Source organism: Oculina patagonica, chromosome 2 (genome assembly GCF_052425735.1).
Source record: "Oculina patagonica isolate OP01 chromosome 2, crgOcupat, whole genome shotgun sequence".
Classification (NCBI taxonomy): domain Eukaryota; kingdom Metazoa; phylum Cnidaria; class Anthozoa; order Scleractinia; family Oculinidae; genus Oculina; species Oculina patagonica.
In genome coordinates this window covers 33,540,015-33,557,768 of record NC_135759.1, presented here as the reverse complement: position 1 = coordinate 33,557,768, position 17,754 = coordinate 33,540,015, and the positions used below count along the sequence as shown (strand labels likewise).

General features: G+C 39.0%; 2 protein-coding genes across 4 annotated transcripts; one reads left to right on the top strand and one right to left on the bottom strand.

The window, feature by feature from the left end:
• Nucleotides 1-45: 45 nt before the first annotated feature.
• Nucleotides 46-10,588, bottom strand: LOC144644261 (thymocyte nuclear protein 1-like). 2 transcript variants are annotated; one of them, XM_078503711.1, is made up of 10 exons: nt 10,427-10,588; nt 9,800-9,837; nt 7,161-7,232; nt 6,535-6,603; nt 6,304-6,399; nt 4,095-4,156; nt 3,408-3,441; nt 3,151-3,219; nt 1,421-1,502; nt 46-848 (listed from the first exon to the last, which is right to left on the bottom strand). In XM_078503711.1, the coding sequence occupies exons 1-10, from the start codon at nt 10,485-10,487 to the stop codon at nt 793-795; spliced, it is 639 nt and encodes a 212-aa protein (XP_078359837.1). In that variant the 5' UTR covers nt 10,488-10,588; the 3' UTR covers nt 46-792. The 2 variants fall into 2 exon arrangements, with proteins under 2 accessions (XP_078359837.1, XP_078359838.1); XM_078503712.1 differs by having other exon boundaries at nt 7,161-7,229; nt 9,796-9,837; nt 10,427-10,512.
• A 30-nt stretch (nt 10,589-10,618) lies between these two features.
• Nucleotides 10,619-15,869, top strand: LOC144644260 (uncharacterized). 2 transcript variants are annotated; one of them, XM_078503709.1, is made up of 3 exons: nt 10,619-10,809; nt 12,730-12,857; nt 13,676-15,868. In XM_078503709.1, the coding sequence occupies exons 2-3, from the start codon at nt 12,757-12,759 to the stop codon at nt 15,369-15,371; spliced, it is 1,797 nt and encodes a 598-aa protein (XP_078359835.1). In that variant the 5' UTR covers nt 10,619-10,809; nt 12,730-12,756; the 3' UTR covers nt 15,372-15,868. The 2 variants fall into 2 exon arrangements, with proteins under 2 accessions (XP_078359835.1, XP_078359836.1); XM_078503710.1 differs by lacking the exon at nt 10,619-10,809 and adding an exon at nt 11,483-11,591 and having other exon boundaries at nt 13,676-15,869.
• The last annotated feature ends 1,885 nt before the right edge of the window (nt 15,870-17,754 follow it).

Sequence of the window (17,754 nt, the reverse complement as noted above, 5' to 3'; positions counted from 1 at the left end):
ATATTACGACTATCTGGAAATATTACGACTATCTGGAAATATTACGACTATCTGGAAAGTCAATGGAGTTAGTATTTGCGCCGTAGTATTCAGATTCAACAGCGGAGAGAAACATTGTTATCTAATGCACATGTTTCGACCGGGACCTCAGGGCAGTAGCCAGGATGTCGGCAAAGACGAGGCAAAATCTGCGATTGTCGAAAGAACGAGAAACTAGAGGGGTCTGGGGGAAGCCCCCCACAAATTTTTGAAATCTAAAAGCTCTTAAACGCTTTTTACAGCATTTTCATAGCAAATTTATTCGGAAAAAAAATAAATCTCGTTCAAATGGGGATTATTGTCCTGTCTGAAAGCATTTTGTTTTTAGTTTTGGTTTAAAATCTAGACGAGGCAAGTGCCTCCTCTTGCCTCTTGCTAGATACGGCCCTGGACCTAATGACTCCGTACTCCCCTATTTATTAACTGCAACGCTGCTCCGTTCGAAAACTTCGCATTCTCAGAACTGATACACATGTATAGTCTATTTAAACTTTTCCGACGTCCATCGTTTTGTAAAAAGATCATTACGTAGGTATTTAAACTTGCGCTTCACGCCCATGATTTACCATTTAGATTCGCTCCTTGCACAATTATATATTTAAGAGTTTTCCCTGAAAATGCCAAGGATGAAGGAAAGCCAACAATATGTGTATTTGTCTTTGGACCAACACAATTGTTCACAAGTCCATACTCCAAATTTCTTAGAGTCAAAAGGCCGAATTCACAACATGCACAGAACAAATTCCGCAAAATTTAGCTAGCATCACCCTCTGTTTTATCCTCCAAGCTGCAAATGAATTCAAATTCATCTGCAAAAAAAGTTAAGAAGAAAATGTTACTGAAATAACAAAAACAATAGAAATGCGAATTTCATAGGAACTGCATCAGGAAAAATTTGGGTTCCAAACTGTCGAATTAAGAAAAATACTAGAGAGGGAGTGGAATTAAAAACAAAGAATACGCCCCCCCCCCCCCCCCCCCGTGCCTAAGGGTATGGTTTCGAGCTCTTTTAGTCCGAAAAAGGGTCTAGATTTTGACCATTTGGGTCTCAATAGGGTGTGGTTTGTATACTTTGGTCAGCATTAGGTATAATTCTTGGAAGAAACTTTTTTATGTTGTTATTCACCTCTTGAGATGCCGGAAATTTGAACCCATTCTCAAATGTGAAATGAGGGGGGGGGGGTGTCATCCGCGTGAAGTCAGTGGAACTTTTTGTTTAATCTTGTATAAAAACACGACAATTTAAAAGTTATTAAATTAAATATTAATATAAAAGATGGTAAAAAGCTGTTTTGTGCATGTATAAATAGTTATAGGCCAAACAAATTCTATGAAATAAACAAAATAATAAATAGATTAAAGTTCTATGTGGAAAATTTACCTTCAGTGACTGGTTGAACTGACAGTCGTGCAGATGTGAACAATGAAATTGATTTTAATGGACCACCTGAGGATTTGTGTTCCTGTGAAAAAAAGAAAAACATGCAGAATTTTCAATAAGATTTATTAAATTAGGTAGCTGCCCTTGTGAGGCACCTGACAAAGAGCAATATAAGAAGCTCAAAAAACAATCTCCCCTTTATAGGGAGCTACACCAGTTCTTGTCAACAATACAGGATGTCCATCACATCTAGCCGGTCACATACATGTAAAATGCAAATAATGAAATGAGCCAACTCTGACAATGCAAAGCAAAAAATAAACCAATGCCAAAGTTTTCTAGATTAAAGATTTTTACTCAGTAAGTCAGAAGCAAAGTAAGTTGGTAGCAAAGGTTGTCGAGGTGGGACCCTCCTCCCCTGCACTCCCTTATAAAGATAACTAAAAGTGGCTATAAGCCACTAAACTCGGAAAAGTTATTATGAAACAAGAATCGAAAACAGCAAACTGACAAATAAAGGTTTGCTAATACAAATAATAATAATAATATCATTGGCTATAAGTCGAGCGATTTTTTTTCACCAAATCGTACTGAAATCAATTCATCTTTAGCTGAGTGTTTTGGGTTAGTTTTTTCCAACTGGTTTTAAAGTGTATATGACATGAAAAATATTTTCTGCTAATTTGAAAGGCCTTTCGAAATACAGAAGAATGGCGTTTTTCTTTTCGAAATATCTTTTTTCGTTTCAGAGATATTGACGTTTTTGTATTATGCAAATTAGATCAGTGATGACGTCAGAAGATTTGACTCTAAAAATGGTAAAATACTGAATAAACAATATCTCTAAAACTATTAAAGCAGTGTTCTTGGAACTTGGCACCACAAATGTGCATCACAAAAGAAACAAAATGTTACTCTTAGGGCTGTTGCCATGACAACAGTTTTGCCGCTGGTGCTGTCTCAATAAAAACTGAAATTCCCAGTTTGTCTTAAACCAAGAACCATCTAGCGCAGCCAAACCAATGGTGGGAATTAAGGCAATATGGGAACTATGTCTGTTCTAAGCAGGACCCTTTGTCTCACTTTAGAGGTCAGATATGGGGATATTTGTCTTTTTGACAGAGAGAGACTGGAGCTGAAAGAGTTGCTATGGCAACAATACTAAGGGTGTCATTTTGTTCCTTTTGTGATGCACATTTGTGGTGCCAAGTTTCAAGAACACTGCTTCAATAGTTTTAGAGATATTGTTTATTCAGTATTTTACCATTTTTAGAGTCAATCTTCTGACGTCATCACTGATCTAATTTGCATAATACAAAAACGTCAATATCTCTGAAACGAAAAAATATATTTCGAAAAGAAAACGCCATTCTTCTGTATTTCGAAAGGCCTTTCAAATAAGCAGAAAATATTTTTCATGTCATATACACTTTAAAAAACCAAAGGTTTACGGTCTCAGCTTATAGCTGAAATAAATATCATAATGTTATTTCAAGAAAACTGACATGAATACAATATTTCGGTTGGTGACTAAGCATGTTAATTTTATGTAATTTAACAAGAAATGTAGGTATCAGAGAAAAGGTCTAATTCTCTAGAGGCCTTAAAACACTTGCACGCATTGCGTGCATATGTCTAACAGGAAACGAGTGAAGGAGTGATGGAGTGAATTCACTTCGCCCACTACAACTCTTTTCCGAGTTAAAAATGATAGTTACTGCATGTCTTACTTGATGAAGAGTCTTCAGTTCTTGCAGTGAAATAAAGCGTTTCATCATGCGAACAAACTTAACATCTACCTGAAAACAATATTAAGCAAAAAATAGTCATGGAGCAGCTGGCAAATGCCTCTGCCAGGCATACAATGCTCATACTGACAGTGTGCTATGCGATGGCTCCAAGGCACAAAAAATATTATAATAAAGTCAAAGCAATCAAGATGTACACTGTTATTATTATTTTTTTAATACAGATGCTATAATCTTACCATAAACCACTTGGGATTGTCTTTTTTGGAGCCCCTTCACAATAATAAACAAAAAGGATATTAAAATAGGTAAGAAACTATAAACATTAAGGAAAATAATAAAAAATAACACATGAAACAGCCACCTTATAATTGCATGTGTGAGAGAATAAAAACCCATTACATGGACATGTGATATAATTATTTGTTATTACGTAAAAATGTTACTCGGACCCACAAGTTAACAGCGGAGGAACCACTTTATAGAAAAGCCTAAAATTGTGAACATGATGAATTGGGCACCGGTTAGAGGCATAGATGATCTCAACAGCTTTCACCAAACAGCCACCTTATAATTAGTATTTTTATAAAAATAAAGTACCGTATTTGCTTGATTAAACGCTGGGCACCGAATAAACACCGGGTCTCCAATGTGGAGTAGAAAATAGGCCCCTAAGGTATTTATTTAAGATAATGATAAGTTGTATCTATATCAGCGAGATAAATTTTTGTCAAAAACAGCGAATAAAAACCATTTCTAAATGAAAACCAGGCTCGAAAAACTGCAGGAGTCAAACAAATGCCGGGTCCACCATGTCAAGTTTGTAATAAACGCCGGGGGTGTCTAATCGAGAAAATATGGTACATAACAACTGCCGTGAGAGGACTGAAAAAATATGGTGAAAGGATGCTTTTTACTGTACTTACGGGTCAAAATGAGGATCTGCCTTGTCAAACTGTGTATCATCCACATAACTTTCCTTCACAATCTACATGTAAGTATTTAAAAGAAAAGAAATACAATTTAAGTCTCCTCATAGTTACAATACCTAGGAATAATTATATACCAATATACAAACCTCAAAGTTTATTATTTTTCCTTAGTGGCCAATAGCTCTTATTGCAGTTCCCAGCCATTTGACACATAAACGAGGCAAAAGGGTCATTCTGCATTGTTTTATCCGACGTGTTGACCCTTTTGCCTCGTTCACATACTTTCTCAACAAAAGAATATATTATTGCAGGCTTAACTACAATAACAGCTATTGGCCACTGACTGCTCAAGTTTGTTTGCCAGTGAAAAATTTTAGTTGCTAAATTAAGTTCACGCTTTTAATCCTTCTTCTCAGTTTTAGTCGCAGGCTGGCAACTTCAGTTTCAATTTAGTCTCCAGTTCCAAAATTTTAATCGCCATGGCAACTAAAAACGGTCTTAACTTGGAGGGTTGCTATAGAGTGTAACTTATTACACATTATGTAAAAAGAAATAATTATTTGAAAGTACAAAATTTATATTGTTTGGTTCCAGAAAATATCAATACCCTCCTGGTGGAGAATCGTTAGAAATTCCAAACGGGAGGGGGTCTTAAAGACCAAAATTTTTTAAATGAAGGTATATGAACCTAAACTGTCATTTCCAGAGGAGAGGAGTTCAAACCAAAAAACCCTCTGTGTGGGGGGTATGGATATTTTCTGGAATAAATTGATGACCTGCAAAGATGAGTGAAATAGGCCATTTCCGAGTTACCTTAAGATGCCCCAGTTTAATAAAACGTCTTTGCAAAATTAAAGAAAACAAATCTAGTGGACAGATAAAATTAAAAAAAAAAAAACACAGGTTATCTCAAAAAAGTGGTTTCCTGATTCATACATGATCACCTTTACTGCTGCAGCAGGTCTGTACAGGTATGTAAAAAGTGATAATTACCGTAAAGTTCCATGTATAAGCCGCACCTTTTTCCTTAAAATCTGAGGCCCCGTCCCACTGACCCGGGTAAATTTGAAAACGCATCTTTTTTTTCTCCAGTTAGGCCAACCGTCCATACTGAAATGGCATTTTCAGTCACCGAAAACGGAGCTTTTCAAAAACGCTCACCAATGAGCATTTGGACTTGGAGCGTGAAATAGTGTATTTTTATATTTTGTTGTAAATAATTTTAGAGGGCCACTGGTTTGTTAGTATTTTTTATGTTATTAAATTAAGACTTTACTTTTACTTACTAATGAAGCGTATCGTTTTAAAATTTACCCGGGTCAGTGTGGACGGGGCCATAGTCAAAAATCGGGGTTGCAGCTTATCTACAGAAACATCTATGGTTGGAGTTCCCAAAGGCCTAATTAATATTCATAAAAAACTTTTCAAGACACCACTGAATAAACATATAACAACCTGAAAACTTTGTTGTCGTTCACTGCCTTTTCTTTCCTCTGCAAAGCTGTTTGCAGCGATGCCTGCCGGTCACTTCAACACTTGCCTTTCCGCCGCATCCGAGAATTACCAAGATAATCGCAAGTACTTACGAGGCACAAAATGCCCGACCGCTTCGCTTTATTATTGACCTTTACAGCAAATGAATCTTTTGGATTATCAAACTCCTATTCTGCATGAAGTTTTTAATATACTGTTGCGGGTAGCAGTCTCCAAGAATCTTGAAAACGTGGTTTCTTTATACGAGGGCCAAACCAAAGGAAAATGCCGCCATGTTTGTTTTGTGATGCCCAGACTCCTCTCCACATTTCAAGCTTGGTTACTAAGCATTCATTCGCATACGAATTTCACAGCTGATTTCATCGAGTGTTTAGACGTGAATTTCTTGAAAAAACGATATCAAGAGAGCATCTCAAGTTTAAGATATTGTGAATTCAAACTAAAAAGAAGGTATGACAAGTGAAATTGTGCTTTCATAAGACTTAATTCATATTAAACATTGCAACAACTGCTGTGTCAGTGTTTTGAAACCATGCTTGTTTGTCCTTGTTTGTTTACCAATAGAACTTCACTTGAACTTCAAACTTTTTTGTTTGTATTTTTTTTTTTCGAAATTTGAGCTTCCAAATCGGGGGTGCGGCTTATCTACGGGTGCGGCTTTTACACGGAACTTTACGGTAATAAAATTTAAGTGTAAACATTTTATTACCTCTACAATCCCAGCTATGCCAGGGTTTTTGCAGTTACTGTGATAAAAGAAAGCAAGTTGACCATTCTTCATCTGATCACGCATGAAGTTTCGAGCCTGAAAATATTTGAGAAATAAATATGTGCAATGTCGTGACTTGTGTACTTGTTGGAGAAAAAATAAAACATTTTATAAAGATACACAAAGCTTGGTGACTCCTAAATTTCATTGCACCTGGACAATGTAAAATACCTGGTAATTTCTCACACCATCCCAGCAAGCTGTTTGGTCTGGTTCATTCTTCAAGTCCTCAATGCCAAACTGCAATTGTACAGACACACATATACATGTTTGTACCACAACATAACTTAGTTAAAGAAGGGGCAGATCTAGGGGGAGGGTGTAGGGGGTGAGCTCCCCCTCCCCCAGGAAGACCTATGGCTTTCTTATACAACTGGTAATCTACCAAAAAAAAAAGTCAGCCCCGGGAGCACTAGCCGAAACTTTTCCTTCCCAAGCAAATTCTTGGCGAACAAGCAAGACAGATATGGCGAGCAAACTGGCTTTGTGTATATATACTTCGTATGTACACAACGTCGTAGTCAGGCTGGTCGCCGATTGGGTAAAATAATACAAAGGGAATACAAAAGATTTTTTTTTGCCCAATCAGGAGGCAGTATTCAGAGAGCTTTTTGAACTGGTCTGGAAGGACTCCTTTCCCAGGGGCACTTTTCAGTCGCTCCAACTTTTATATGCCGATTTTCCATCTGCAGTTTCACGCTATTTTTTACCCGCATTTTCGCATTTCCCTCGCCCCACTTACTGCCCCTGGGTCTCTGGGGATGGTGAGATAGGGATATTAAATGCAAATTACTTACCTTCACATCCACTCCTTTCTCAAATCTGCTTTCTGGTTCTGATTTCATAAGCCATCTTGTGTATAGCACCTCCTTAAAAAAAATCATTTTTTCAATGCCAGTAGTTTACAAATTTCTCTATTAAAAATGGGGGCAGATCTGGGGATAAAAGGAGGAATTTGCAATGCCCCATAAGGAAGGTATTCTTCTCCTATCAATTTCTCCCTTTCTGACTACAAACATAGTTTTTATATACAGCTTATTTGAGAAAGGTTGTCGGAATAAAGCACAGAAGTGCATGCGACAAGACCGAAAGGTGTCTGGGTATTCGCTTGAATTTTGCATACTGGACTAGAGGAAATTTTCAAGCTACCGGTAAGTTTGTATTTTTGAACGTGGAGATTTTGTTTTTCCCCTCAGGAGGCCTTTTTCTAAAGCTTTTCTTTTACTCTCGCATGGCTTTTAGTTAGTTTTAAAAATTCTACTAAAATTCAACGTGGATAAAAGTACATTATTTCCACATGTTTGAAGAGTAAGAAAATGTGCAAATTTTGCGTTTGTCATGTCACCATCTTATTAGTGCATGTGCTTTAGCTCTCTACTTCTACCCACACTACCAATCAGTCTTGTCGCCTGCACTTTCAATTTTGTGCTTTTTTTTTCCGACGTCCTTTCTCAAATTAGCTGCTATACGGTGGTGTAGTAGCTTTGTGATAAAGTGTCATCAATCATAGTTAATAATGCAGCTATTTGATGAAATGACATGAAAAACAAACAAACAAAAACAAAAAAGAAACGGAAGGAAAGGAAAGTTACACTTCATGTACATTGTATGCCTTCTGGCAATCAGGTGTGAGGTCCAAGCTGACCTAGCAGTCCTTTTCACCATTGCTGATACAGTAAACTCTCGCCTTGCGGACACCCCGCTATTGCGGACAAAATCCAGATCCCCGGCGAATAAGGTTTGACTGGAAATGACTCCCGCTATTACAAACTCTCGCTATTACGGACACTAAACGACGCCCCGAGTGTGTCCGCTATAACAAGAGTTGACTGTAGTACCATGAAATGGATCAAGCCTTCTCTGCTGTAGGTCAACTCGTAGACATCTAAAGATTATACTGTACTTTTCTGATCTCACAGTTATCACGATAATATTATTTGCTACCCTGAGAGATTCAAGGGGCACGTTTACCTTTTTTTCTGCTACCAGCTCTGCAAGCAGGGAAGACAAACTATGAGGTGGTTGGCAGAAAAATGGCTACCTGAGCGGGCAAGTAATAGATAAAATTTACAAGTCCAAGGCTATTGGACAGGACATTCTTTGCACGCTGTTATGCAGTCATTTTGGTTGGAATGGTAAAAAGCTAGGAATATGTCTTAGGATTTCCATCTTTTCTGGAAACCTTTCACTGGAAGGAGCTGTATCATTTAAGGTTTTGAACCAAAAATTCCACAGGACCGATGGTTAACACCCAAGGCAGTCCAGATAAGCAGATAAGACACATTACTTGATTGAAAAGGCATTAATTAAAGAAAGTGACCCAGGGGGGGTAGGGGGGGGGGTACTTGACCTTTGTTTGGGTATAGGGGTGCTGCTGGGCTGTTAAGGGCAATAAAAACTTAAAATACCTACCCTGTGTAGGACAACACCCCCTATTTTAAGACCCTATTTAGGACAAAGGACAACATTGACAATTATTTACGCTTTATTGTTATTGCGTCCCATACGCGATGTTCGACCGTTGGAATTTGCGAACACCGATCCCAGCAAATATGCTTTTCATTGAAGCGAAAGCAAGAACAATGTTTTTACCCGACGACAGTCTTGCAGCCATACCCTGTCTAGGACAGGTTCAGGCCCTGTGTAGGACAGAGGAGGTTGAAATTATATACCCTGTTCAGGACCGGAGGAGTCAAAAACCATACCCTATCCAGCGGCACGTCCCCGTATAGGTCATATATGGGAGTCCCCCCCCCCGGGAAAGGAAAAAAAGAAAAAATAAATCTTAAAAAAAAAAAAACCAAAAATAAAAAAAAAGGGTCCCTGACACCAATAGTGCATATTTGTATACCTGCCAACTTTTTCTGGGTCGAAGGCGTGAGATTTTTATCCTAAGAGTGCCAGGACTTCCGAAGACGATACGACAATGTCCGAAGTTTTCCGAAGATGTCCGAAGTATTCCGAAGACGTTCCGAACATATCCCGATCCCAGTGCGTGGACGTGTTTTGCTAAACACGACCTCGTTCCCAACTCTTTTTTTTTGTCAAAACTCTGTCATTTCGGGGAAAGTATTGCCATATACTCAATTTACATGGAGTTTTCTTTTCTCGTACTGGTTTGAGATTACATATTTTTGGAAAATGTGTCGTTTGTGGTTGTAAAAGCTCACATTTTTCGACTAGGCGTGAGAAATTGGTTCGTAAGCGTGAGTTGGCGTGAGATCGAAGTTTTCAACTCGCAGGCGTGAGAGTTGGCCAGGTATAGAGTCCCCCCCCCTCCTAAGAAGTGATAAACAACCATGTTACTCTAGACACTAGTAATCCAAAATTAAATAGCACGGGTCCCTGACACCAATAGTGCATATGTGTGGTTCCAGCCACCTTATGGAAGGTCATTGTAATGTACAGTGTGAAGAGCGACATTAACAAAACTTACTTTTTTTTGAGTTTTGCTTCTTTTAGCACCTTGATTCTCTGCAATGGTGCGATAATCAATGTAATCAGTCAATTCCATTTGCTTAAGGCATTTGCTTGCATTTCTTATCCTAGGCGTTAACTGTTTGGAGCATATCAATGGCACTGCTGGAATTAACTGATGAAATCGGTAAATAGGTACAGTAAGTCAGTTGGAAGTGTATACGTTGCAATTATTTAACCTAATGCAATTGGTTTTGCTTTTAAATTGTGCATTTCCATTCGCGACCAACTGTTCTCCATGCAAAGATGCAAATGGACCCAAGGCATGAAATTTTTGTTAGTCAGGAGTCTGACCGAGAGATCTATAGTGAGCGGGAAGTTAAGGAAAAGATCAGGAGTGTATAGTGTACAATCGCCCCAGTGTTTTATTATTATTTTCTTTCTTTTCATCATTCAATCACACATGCTTGATTGCTTGTAGACTGTTTCCCTGTTACTCGCCAAACCACGATATTTCTAAGAGACTACAAACTCCTTGCAGAGGCACAGTTCGTTTGCAGCAACCCTTGCTCAAGTTAAGTCAAGTAGATTCATTTCCAGTGTAATCATATTAAAACTACAACAATCTAAGGTTTTTCTTTTTTACCTTGTTTGGTTTTCTTGGTTTGATTGTCTGGATCCACCTTACGCTTTTTCCTCGGAGGCATCTTGGACGTTTGGCGCGGAGTTGAGTCGAAGTGAAAGTCGCGCGGCGCGAAGCGTGGAAATTGTTTTCGAACGAATTTGAGCCCGCGATCATTGTCTTGGAGATTTGGCCAGTAGTGCCAGGTCTACTCCGATCCCCATAATTACAGTTCGATTTTGCATAAACAAAATCATTTCACCTGAGGACCCGACTGTTAAATACGATTTGTGTAGTGAACTCTTGGCAGCACGTGTTTTACAAAAGCAGTCCAGTATTGGAAAGCTTTACTTGTCGTCTGGTAAGCTTGTTATGTTCCACACCGCACGCGTTTAACAGAAACCCAGGTATGGTGGATGTTTCGATTCATATGGCACATTTCTGCACATTTTCATTTGAAATCGTCGATCGGCCTGCATCGAATTATGCAATGCAGGAAATGTACTTTGTCGTTTAGCTTTTTGATAAAGTAATTAAGCTTAACATAAGTCAACAAAGTGTCAAATTAATTGATTTTAATTCGTTATAAAGCTTATATTCACTGTAAAAAGGTAGAACACAAAAAGCCGATTTGCTCAGAAAACATCGAACTTTTATACCGTAAAAAACTCCTTTTGTACCGCACAGTCGTAAAATATGATTTTGAATACAGTGTAGGGCCACTCGATTTGCCTGACTTGTTTGGTTCGTTTGCTGGGCGTTGGATAATTGTAAATTAAAATAGCAGATGAGTATACTCACAAGCGCTAATTTAGAACGATCGATAAACAAAATCATTTCACCTTTCATTAATTAAATGTTTGTCGTTCCGCATGGTCACTGGAGTAACTGCAGTTTACCATCACGATTTTTTTTTACATATACCTTTATTTTTTAATTCCACTTCACGGAGTACAGTTTGAATACCGCGTCTGTCATTCACCTTCACTTAATAGAGTAATTTTACTTATCCAAAAATATCCAAATATCGCATAACATATAATGGGCATGAACCGTGACGCCATTGGGCACCTGTTAAGTTTTGAAGTTTGAATATCAGCCGGGCGAACGTTGGTTGTCCTAAAAACAAAGACTCTAGTACAGGAATTACAGATTTTGTTGACGTTTTGATGTCCTTCACGGACATGAGGTTGCAAAAGTTTTATGGTCTTTCCATCTTTAGTGACAACTTTAGTTTCTTAGGCTTTGTGTTCATGAAACACATCTCTCTTGCATCTCTTTGTACCCGGGGGGGGGGGGGTACTCCTATATGTGGCCTATATAGGTATGTGCCGCCCGATAGGGTATGGTTTTTGAGGTTCTCGGTCCTTAAATAGGGTATCATTTTTGCTCCTTTTGGCAATGTGTTCCCGCTGTGATCCTTAGATAGGGTACCTAAATTCTATCAGCTAAAATAAACGCCCAGCTAAACGAGAAAAAGATATCTGAAAACTGAATTTTCAGTTCAGGTATTAGAAAAGCGATTTTATAAAGATTTGTGTCTTGCCGTGCGCGGTTAGCCGTTATTTGGGTCGTCACGGAACGTTTCTCCTCCCCTTAAATAGGGTGTCATTTTTCGGTTTTGGGCCTTAAAAAGGGTATCAATTTTCGCTTTCTTTATCCTTAAATAGGGTCAGGGTTTAAGAACCTTGGTGGCACACCCCTATCCGAAATTTATGGGAGTACCCCCCCCCCCCGGGTCTTTGTAATGACGTGACTCAGGCTAGTTCTCAATGTCTCCCGCAGTTGACAGTAGATTTCTCTGTTTTTGCCAGTAGTCCTTTTTTCTGCACATCTCATTCCCTGATTTTCCATGGACATTTTTCCATTCATGTAGTTTTTAGGTTCATGCATGACAGACTAAGAAGGTAGGAGCTGCTTGCAGTCTGGGTTTATAGCTGAGGGCTTGTCTACCAACCAATGAACCTGCCAACCCCAGGGCTGTACCTAGATCAGCAATTAGGTATAAATATGTGTTGGAAGGAACCATTTTCGTGATTGTCATAAATCATCTCTTGAGAAGTGTGACTTCTGAAAGGAAAATTCACTAGCCCTGGGCTATTGGACAGCACTCTCTTGACACGCCCACCCAAATCTTCAGAGTGTCCCCTCCCCCTCACATCCGGGCAAGTGATAACATTTTTCATTTGTTCATTGAACAGCAGGTTACAATAAGGCTCATGTGTTGGTGAAAAAATTCAAGGCCACCACTCACGTTTGTAATATCACATTAAACTGTTGGTAGTGTACTTATGTTTATCATTATCTTTCTCATACAACATCAACAGATTTAAAAGTGTTTGGCCCTTGAATCAATGGCGCTTGTCCTTTCCTGGAGATGTGTGTTTTTGTCCTTCACTGTTGTCTTTGCCGCACTGTCAATGTCATTCTATCTGTTCTTTCCACAGAGAAGTAGGTATGTATGACCCTGAAACTTTTATTTCAACAAGTAACTTTTAAACAGTAACTTTATTCTAAGGCATTAAAATTAAATGACTTTATTTTCTGATAGTACAACTGTGCTAGTGGACATCATCATCATCATCATGACTCATCGCACCAGTAGACGTATTAGGCCGTGTGCTAGTGAACACTGTAATCCTAATTGGTTGGGGGTTAATCTGGGCAGGGGGAGGGGGACTTCAACATGGATTCAGATACTCGTTGTCTCGCTTAGGGGAGTAAATCGCAGATTTTGGTCTCGAGGTGCTCTGGACAGTATTTCAAGGCATTGAGGTCTTGTTTAGAGTTACATGTGAAGACAAACAGAACGCTGTCAGACTGTGTTAGTGGTCTACACTGATCAGGCATACAAAATTAATGGTATCTCAGGGGTCATAAAAAGTTTGAGCCATGCCCAGATTGATCTCCTTTAGGAGTTTACTGTTTAATATTTTAACTTTTTCAACAAGTATTCCCGTCTCTTTCATGTGGGAATCCCCCCTCCCTTGTGGAGTTGTCCACAATAAAAGCACTGACTGCTACACTGTCTCCCCTTACAACTGTTCAGTTTCAGTTTTTTTACTGTACTGTGTCAAATTAACGCAAATGCAAGTGTTTAAGAGGAAGAGATCTTTGCAGTTACAGGTACAGTACATTGCAATGCATGCTTTTGGAATGTTATAAGGGTTAGATTTGATATCCTGAAGATTTTAAATGGAGGCAGTCATTCTCAATATGTAATAAAAATCAGCAACTGAAAATAATTTAACCATACATCCTCTCTCTCTTCAGATCTGGCTATGAACATGATTTCCTGCCTTTTAAGCTAGACATTGCAAAGGAACTGCGTGAAATCAACCTAGAAATACACAAACTATTCATCCATAAAAAAGTCCCCTCAGCAAAATTGGTTCTGCGAATGGACGAAATAGTAAAACGCCTAGACAACAGAGTACAATCAGCCAGTACAAGCAGTGGTATAGTCAACAAAGATGGCAGCGTGGATGTGTGTCCTGACGAGTACAAAGGGGGGAAGTTTGGCTACCCATTTTACGCCACGGGCTGGGTCATCTCCAATTGTACCAATGCCAAACCAATTCGTTCTGTGATAAGTGTTTTGATAAACACTGTTGCATATCCCAAAGAAGATGAAAAACACATTGAAACGGTCTTGAAAGGGGTTACAGAGACCTACCCAACAGTTCAGGTTTATATGGCAACGCGTACTAACGAAGTGATGGAGACTGCCAAAAAATACAAAAATGTTGATGCTGTGAAAGTTGACGACGCACAGCTAGGCAAAGGTTGGAACATGTTGATAAGCAAGGTCTCTACTCCTTATGTGCTAGTTGCACGTGATGTTTTTCACTTCACATGGCTTACCCAAATTGAGAGGCAAATTCGTGTGATCAGTCAGATACCAAATGTTGGAGTTGCAGGCGGAGCTTATCGTAATTTTTCGGGTCATTGGAAAGCGGGCTGTGTGCAAACTAAGCTGAAAAATTACGTCTTGGAATACCAGGAAGGCTATTATCACTCAAAGAACGAGTGCATGTACTGTGATTATCTGCAGGGCCCTTTCGTTACCAAAACAAATCTGTTGAAGTTTGACGAGAGCCTTCCAAATGAAGTTATTTTTGAAGATTGGTTTTTACGTGTTGTTGAAGATGGCAACCTGATTATGTCATGTCCAGATGCTATGTACTTCACTACAGATTACAGTGCGTACCCCAAAAGAACTGACAGAAACGTGTGGACACCTTTAGCTACAAAATGGCAGCTAAATCGGGTGTTACTACCCCAGGGAGTGAAGTATTCCTTCTCTTGTAAGGATATTGGTTTCGAATGTAAAGCACAAGACCTTTTACTCCCGGTTTGCTGTCAGGAGGAGTATGCAGATGCGCTTTCCTTTTTTCAAAAGTTTGCTGACATGCATAATGTAACATTCGAGCTTGATACTGGTTCCGTATTAGGTGGCGTTAAGTTTAATGGTCTTCTTCCTTGGGATTTAGATGGAGATATGATTGCTTTATCCTCAGATATCACAATCTTTAACAGGAGTGAAACATTGGAATATTTTCAGAAAAATGGTTACAGTCTAACCAGTTATAAGCCACCAGGCCCTGCTCCTGGGGAAGGGTCTGGATATGTAGATATCGTGTTCAATGGATTTGATATCGAAGTATGGGGGATATCGCCAGTCACAAACACTCAATATCTTCCATCGGAGCTTCAAAAACATTCAACGTTCACCAAAGCAAACATTCGGGGCAACTGGATTGATACAGCGTTTAGTCCTGGTTTGTTCTCAAGGAATCGGTATGGAAGAGAAATTCTAAAACATTCTCAATCTTGGCGAAGTTGGCAATTACCACACAGTTATGCTGACTATGATCCTGGCAAGTTCACGCCTTGTGAAAACCCAAATCATCACGCTTGCTTACAAAATTTCCCTGCTGACGGTGACATTCCATTTTTTGTCACCTAGCAACGCCTATATAGGCTCGATTTCCAGCCTTTTTGTGAGCCCGCGTTGTTTGCCCCTCGTTAGGAGGAGTATGACACGCCGGACTCCCAAAACGGCTAGAAATCGAGCCTACAACACTTAATTCAATTGAGCTTTAGTTTCTGATATTTTAATATTTATAAATCAAAAGGAAGGAAATCCATGCGGTTTTACATGCGTGAACTGTTTTGAATCTGGTATAATTGCAGTAAGGTTTCGAGCCTGAAAATATTTCAGGAAACTTCCTTACAGTGGGGAATTACTACTTGGCCGGAGGAAAAAAAATAGGCATCAAATTCTTTTAAAAAAAAAATGGCAAATCCAGTGAATTGGTAAATATGATGCAATCCAGTTTCACTTCTATAGTTACTGTAACAAAATTTAGAAATTTCACTTTCACAGTTAATTTATAAAAAAAAAAAAAAAAAAAAAAAAAAAAAAAAAAAAAAAAAAAAAAAAAAAAAAAAAAAAAAAAAAAAAAAAAAAAAAAAAACCACAAGGGGGGAAAAAGGGGGGGAAAAAAAATTATTTTGTTTTTTTTCCTGATTGGCGGAGAAACGGCGAGAAATTTTTAAAAAAAACAAAAAGCGTAGAGAACGCAAAAAAAAAAAAAACACAATTTACTTTCGACACTCAAGTGAAAACCGCTCTAAACCCAAGTCAGTTAAATTGATAATAACTTTAAGGTCTGAGAATGCAATCTAGACTTGCCACAACCTAACTACCAGAAACTGGCTTCGAGATAGTCTAAATGCAGCCTTATCGTTTCAATAACAAGCTATGGTAGCTATCGATGGTATACTCTTATATGGGGGTTTGTTTTTCATTACCGTACTTTTTAAGAAACTGAAAACCTTGAGGGTTTTTTTTTTTTCGTTTTTAGCTTACCAATAATTGTCCACTCATGGGAGTAAAAGGATTTTTCGTTTATCTTTATATTTTATCTATATATGTGTTTTTTAATTTCTACGACAACTGGCAGAATTGTTGCCCGCTCGTTGGTCGAGAGCTGTGGTCGATGAGAGTACAGACCACGAAAATGAAATATATATTGTAACGAAAGTTAGTTTTCAACGAAAGTTATTTGTAATCCACTCAACATTTATTTATGGCCAATCAAGAATAGTCTTCGTAATGAAATAATTCAAAATAAAGCAATTTCCTCTTCCCCGGTGGCCCCCGCGGCTCGGCGGCTCCGCCGTGCGCTCCGCGTGCCTCCGCCCCGGCCGGCATGAATTTTTGTAAAGAAGTGTATTTGTATTGAACAGTAAATTTGTGCCTCACGCGCGGGCGATTCCGAAGGCTCGGTTTCTCTCTCGAGTCACTTCGGTCTCATTTCCCAACAACGACTAGCAATCGATCCGAGCAGGAGCCCATGATCCGAGCGATTCCGTAACTTCAGTGTTAACGATAGGCTGGTTTCATATAATCGCCCCGACCGTTTCTATCGCCTCTGGCATTTCAAAAAGTTCTCTTTGCGATCGGGGTGTTTGTCTGAGAACAATAAGCAAGCGATCGCTAACGTCTAAAGCGATTGGGGCGATCACGATCGCTTGGATCGCCCGTGTTCTATCTTTCTAGCTCAGTTCCCTTTCCCTGTAATACAGTCAACTTTCTTAACGGACACCTCTATAAGACGGACACCTGGTGATGGTCCCTGCCGTTTTTCAGTCATTTTACTGTACTAAACTCCCTATAAGACGGACAACGGACACTTTGAATCACGACACTTGAGAAGTGTTTTTATCTTTTTTTAGTGAAATACTTCCAAACTTCCATATCATCCAAGGATACGTTTCCAGCTCCCCACACAATACGCTTTACGGATTACTTCTTCTTACGTACATGACACTAAAGAGGTCGTTCATTCTTACAGTGTTACAGTTTGTAGAGATCTCAATTTTTCCTTTCTATACGGTCCTTTTATTATTTTAGTCTTGTTGTTGCATTGTGAAAAGGTTTAGCTTTATTATCTCGAATTACTGGTGTCTCTACGGCGACACCTCTCTCTCGACGGACAGCTGCGCCGTCCCGAGTATCCGTCTTAGAGAGAGTTGACTGTAAGTAACAAGATATGGGACCCACGAGTTTTGCTCTTTCATTGAAGGCTACCATTGTGTTGGATCTAGGGCTAAAATAATTGTTTTTCGTAGGTCTTCACTCATACCAGGCGATCTGGACGATCATATAAAGAACCCCCAATCGCTTCCAATCGCCACTATCGTCTCAGTATTTGCAAACGGTCGAAGCGATAGATACCATCGGGGCGATCTTATGCATGAGAACCAACCTTATACGAAAAAAAAATCAAACGTTAACACAGTTTCCCATAAGTTTGTTTTTCATATGAGGTTTAAGATGGAAA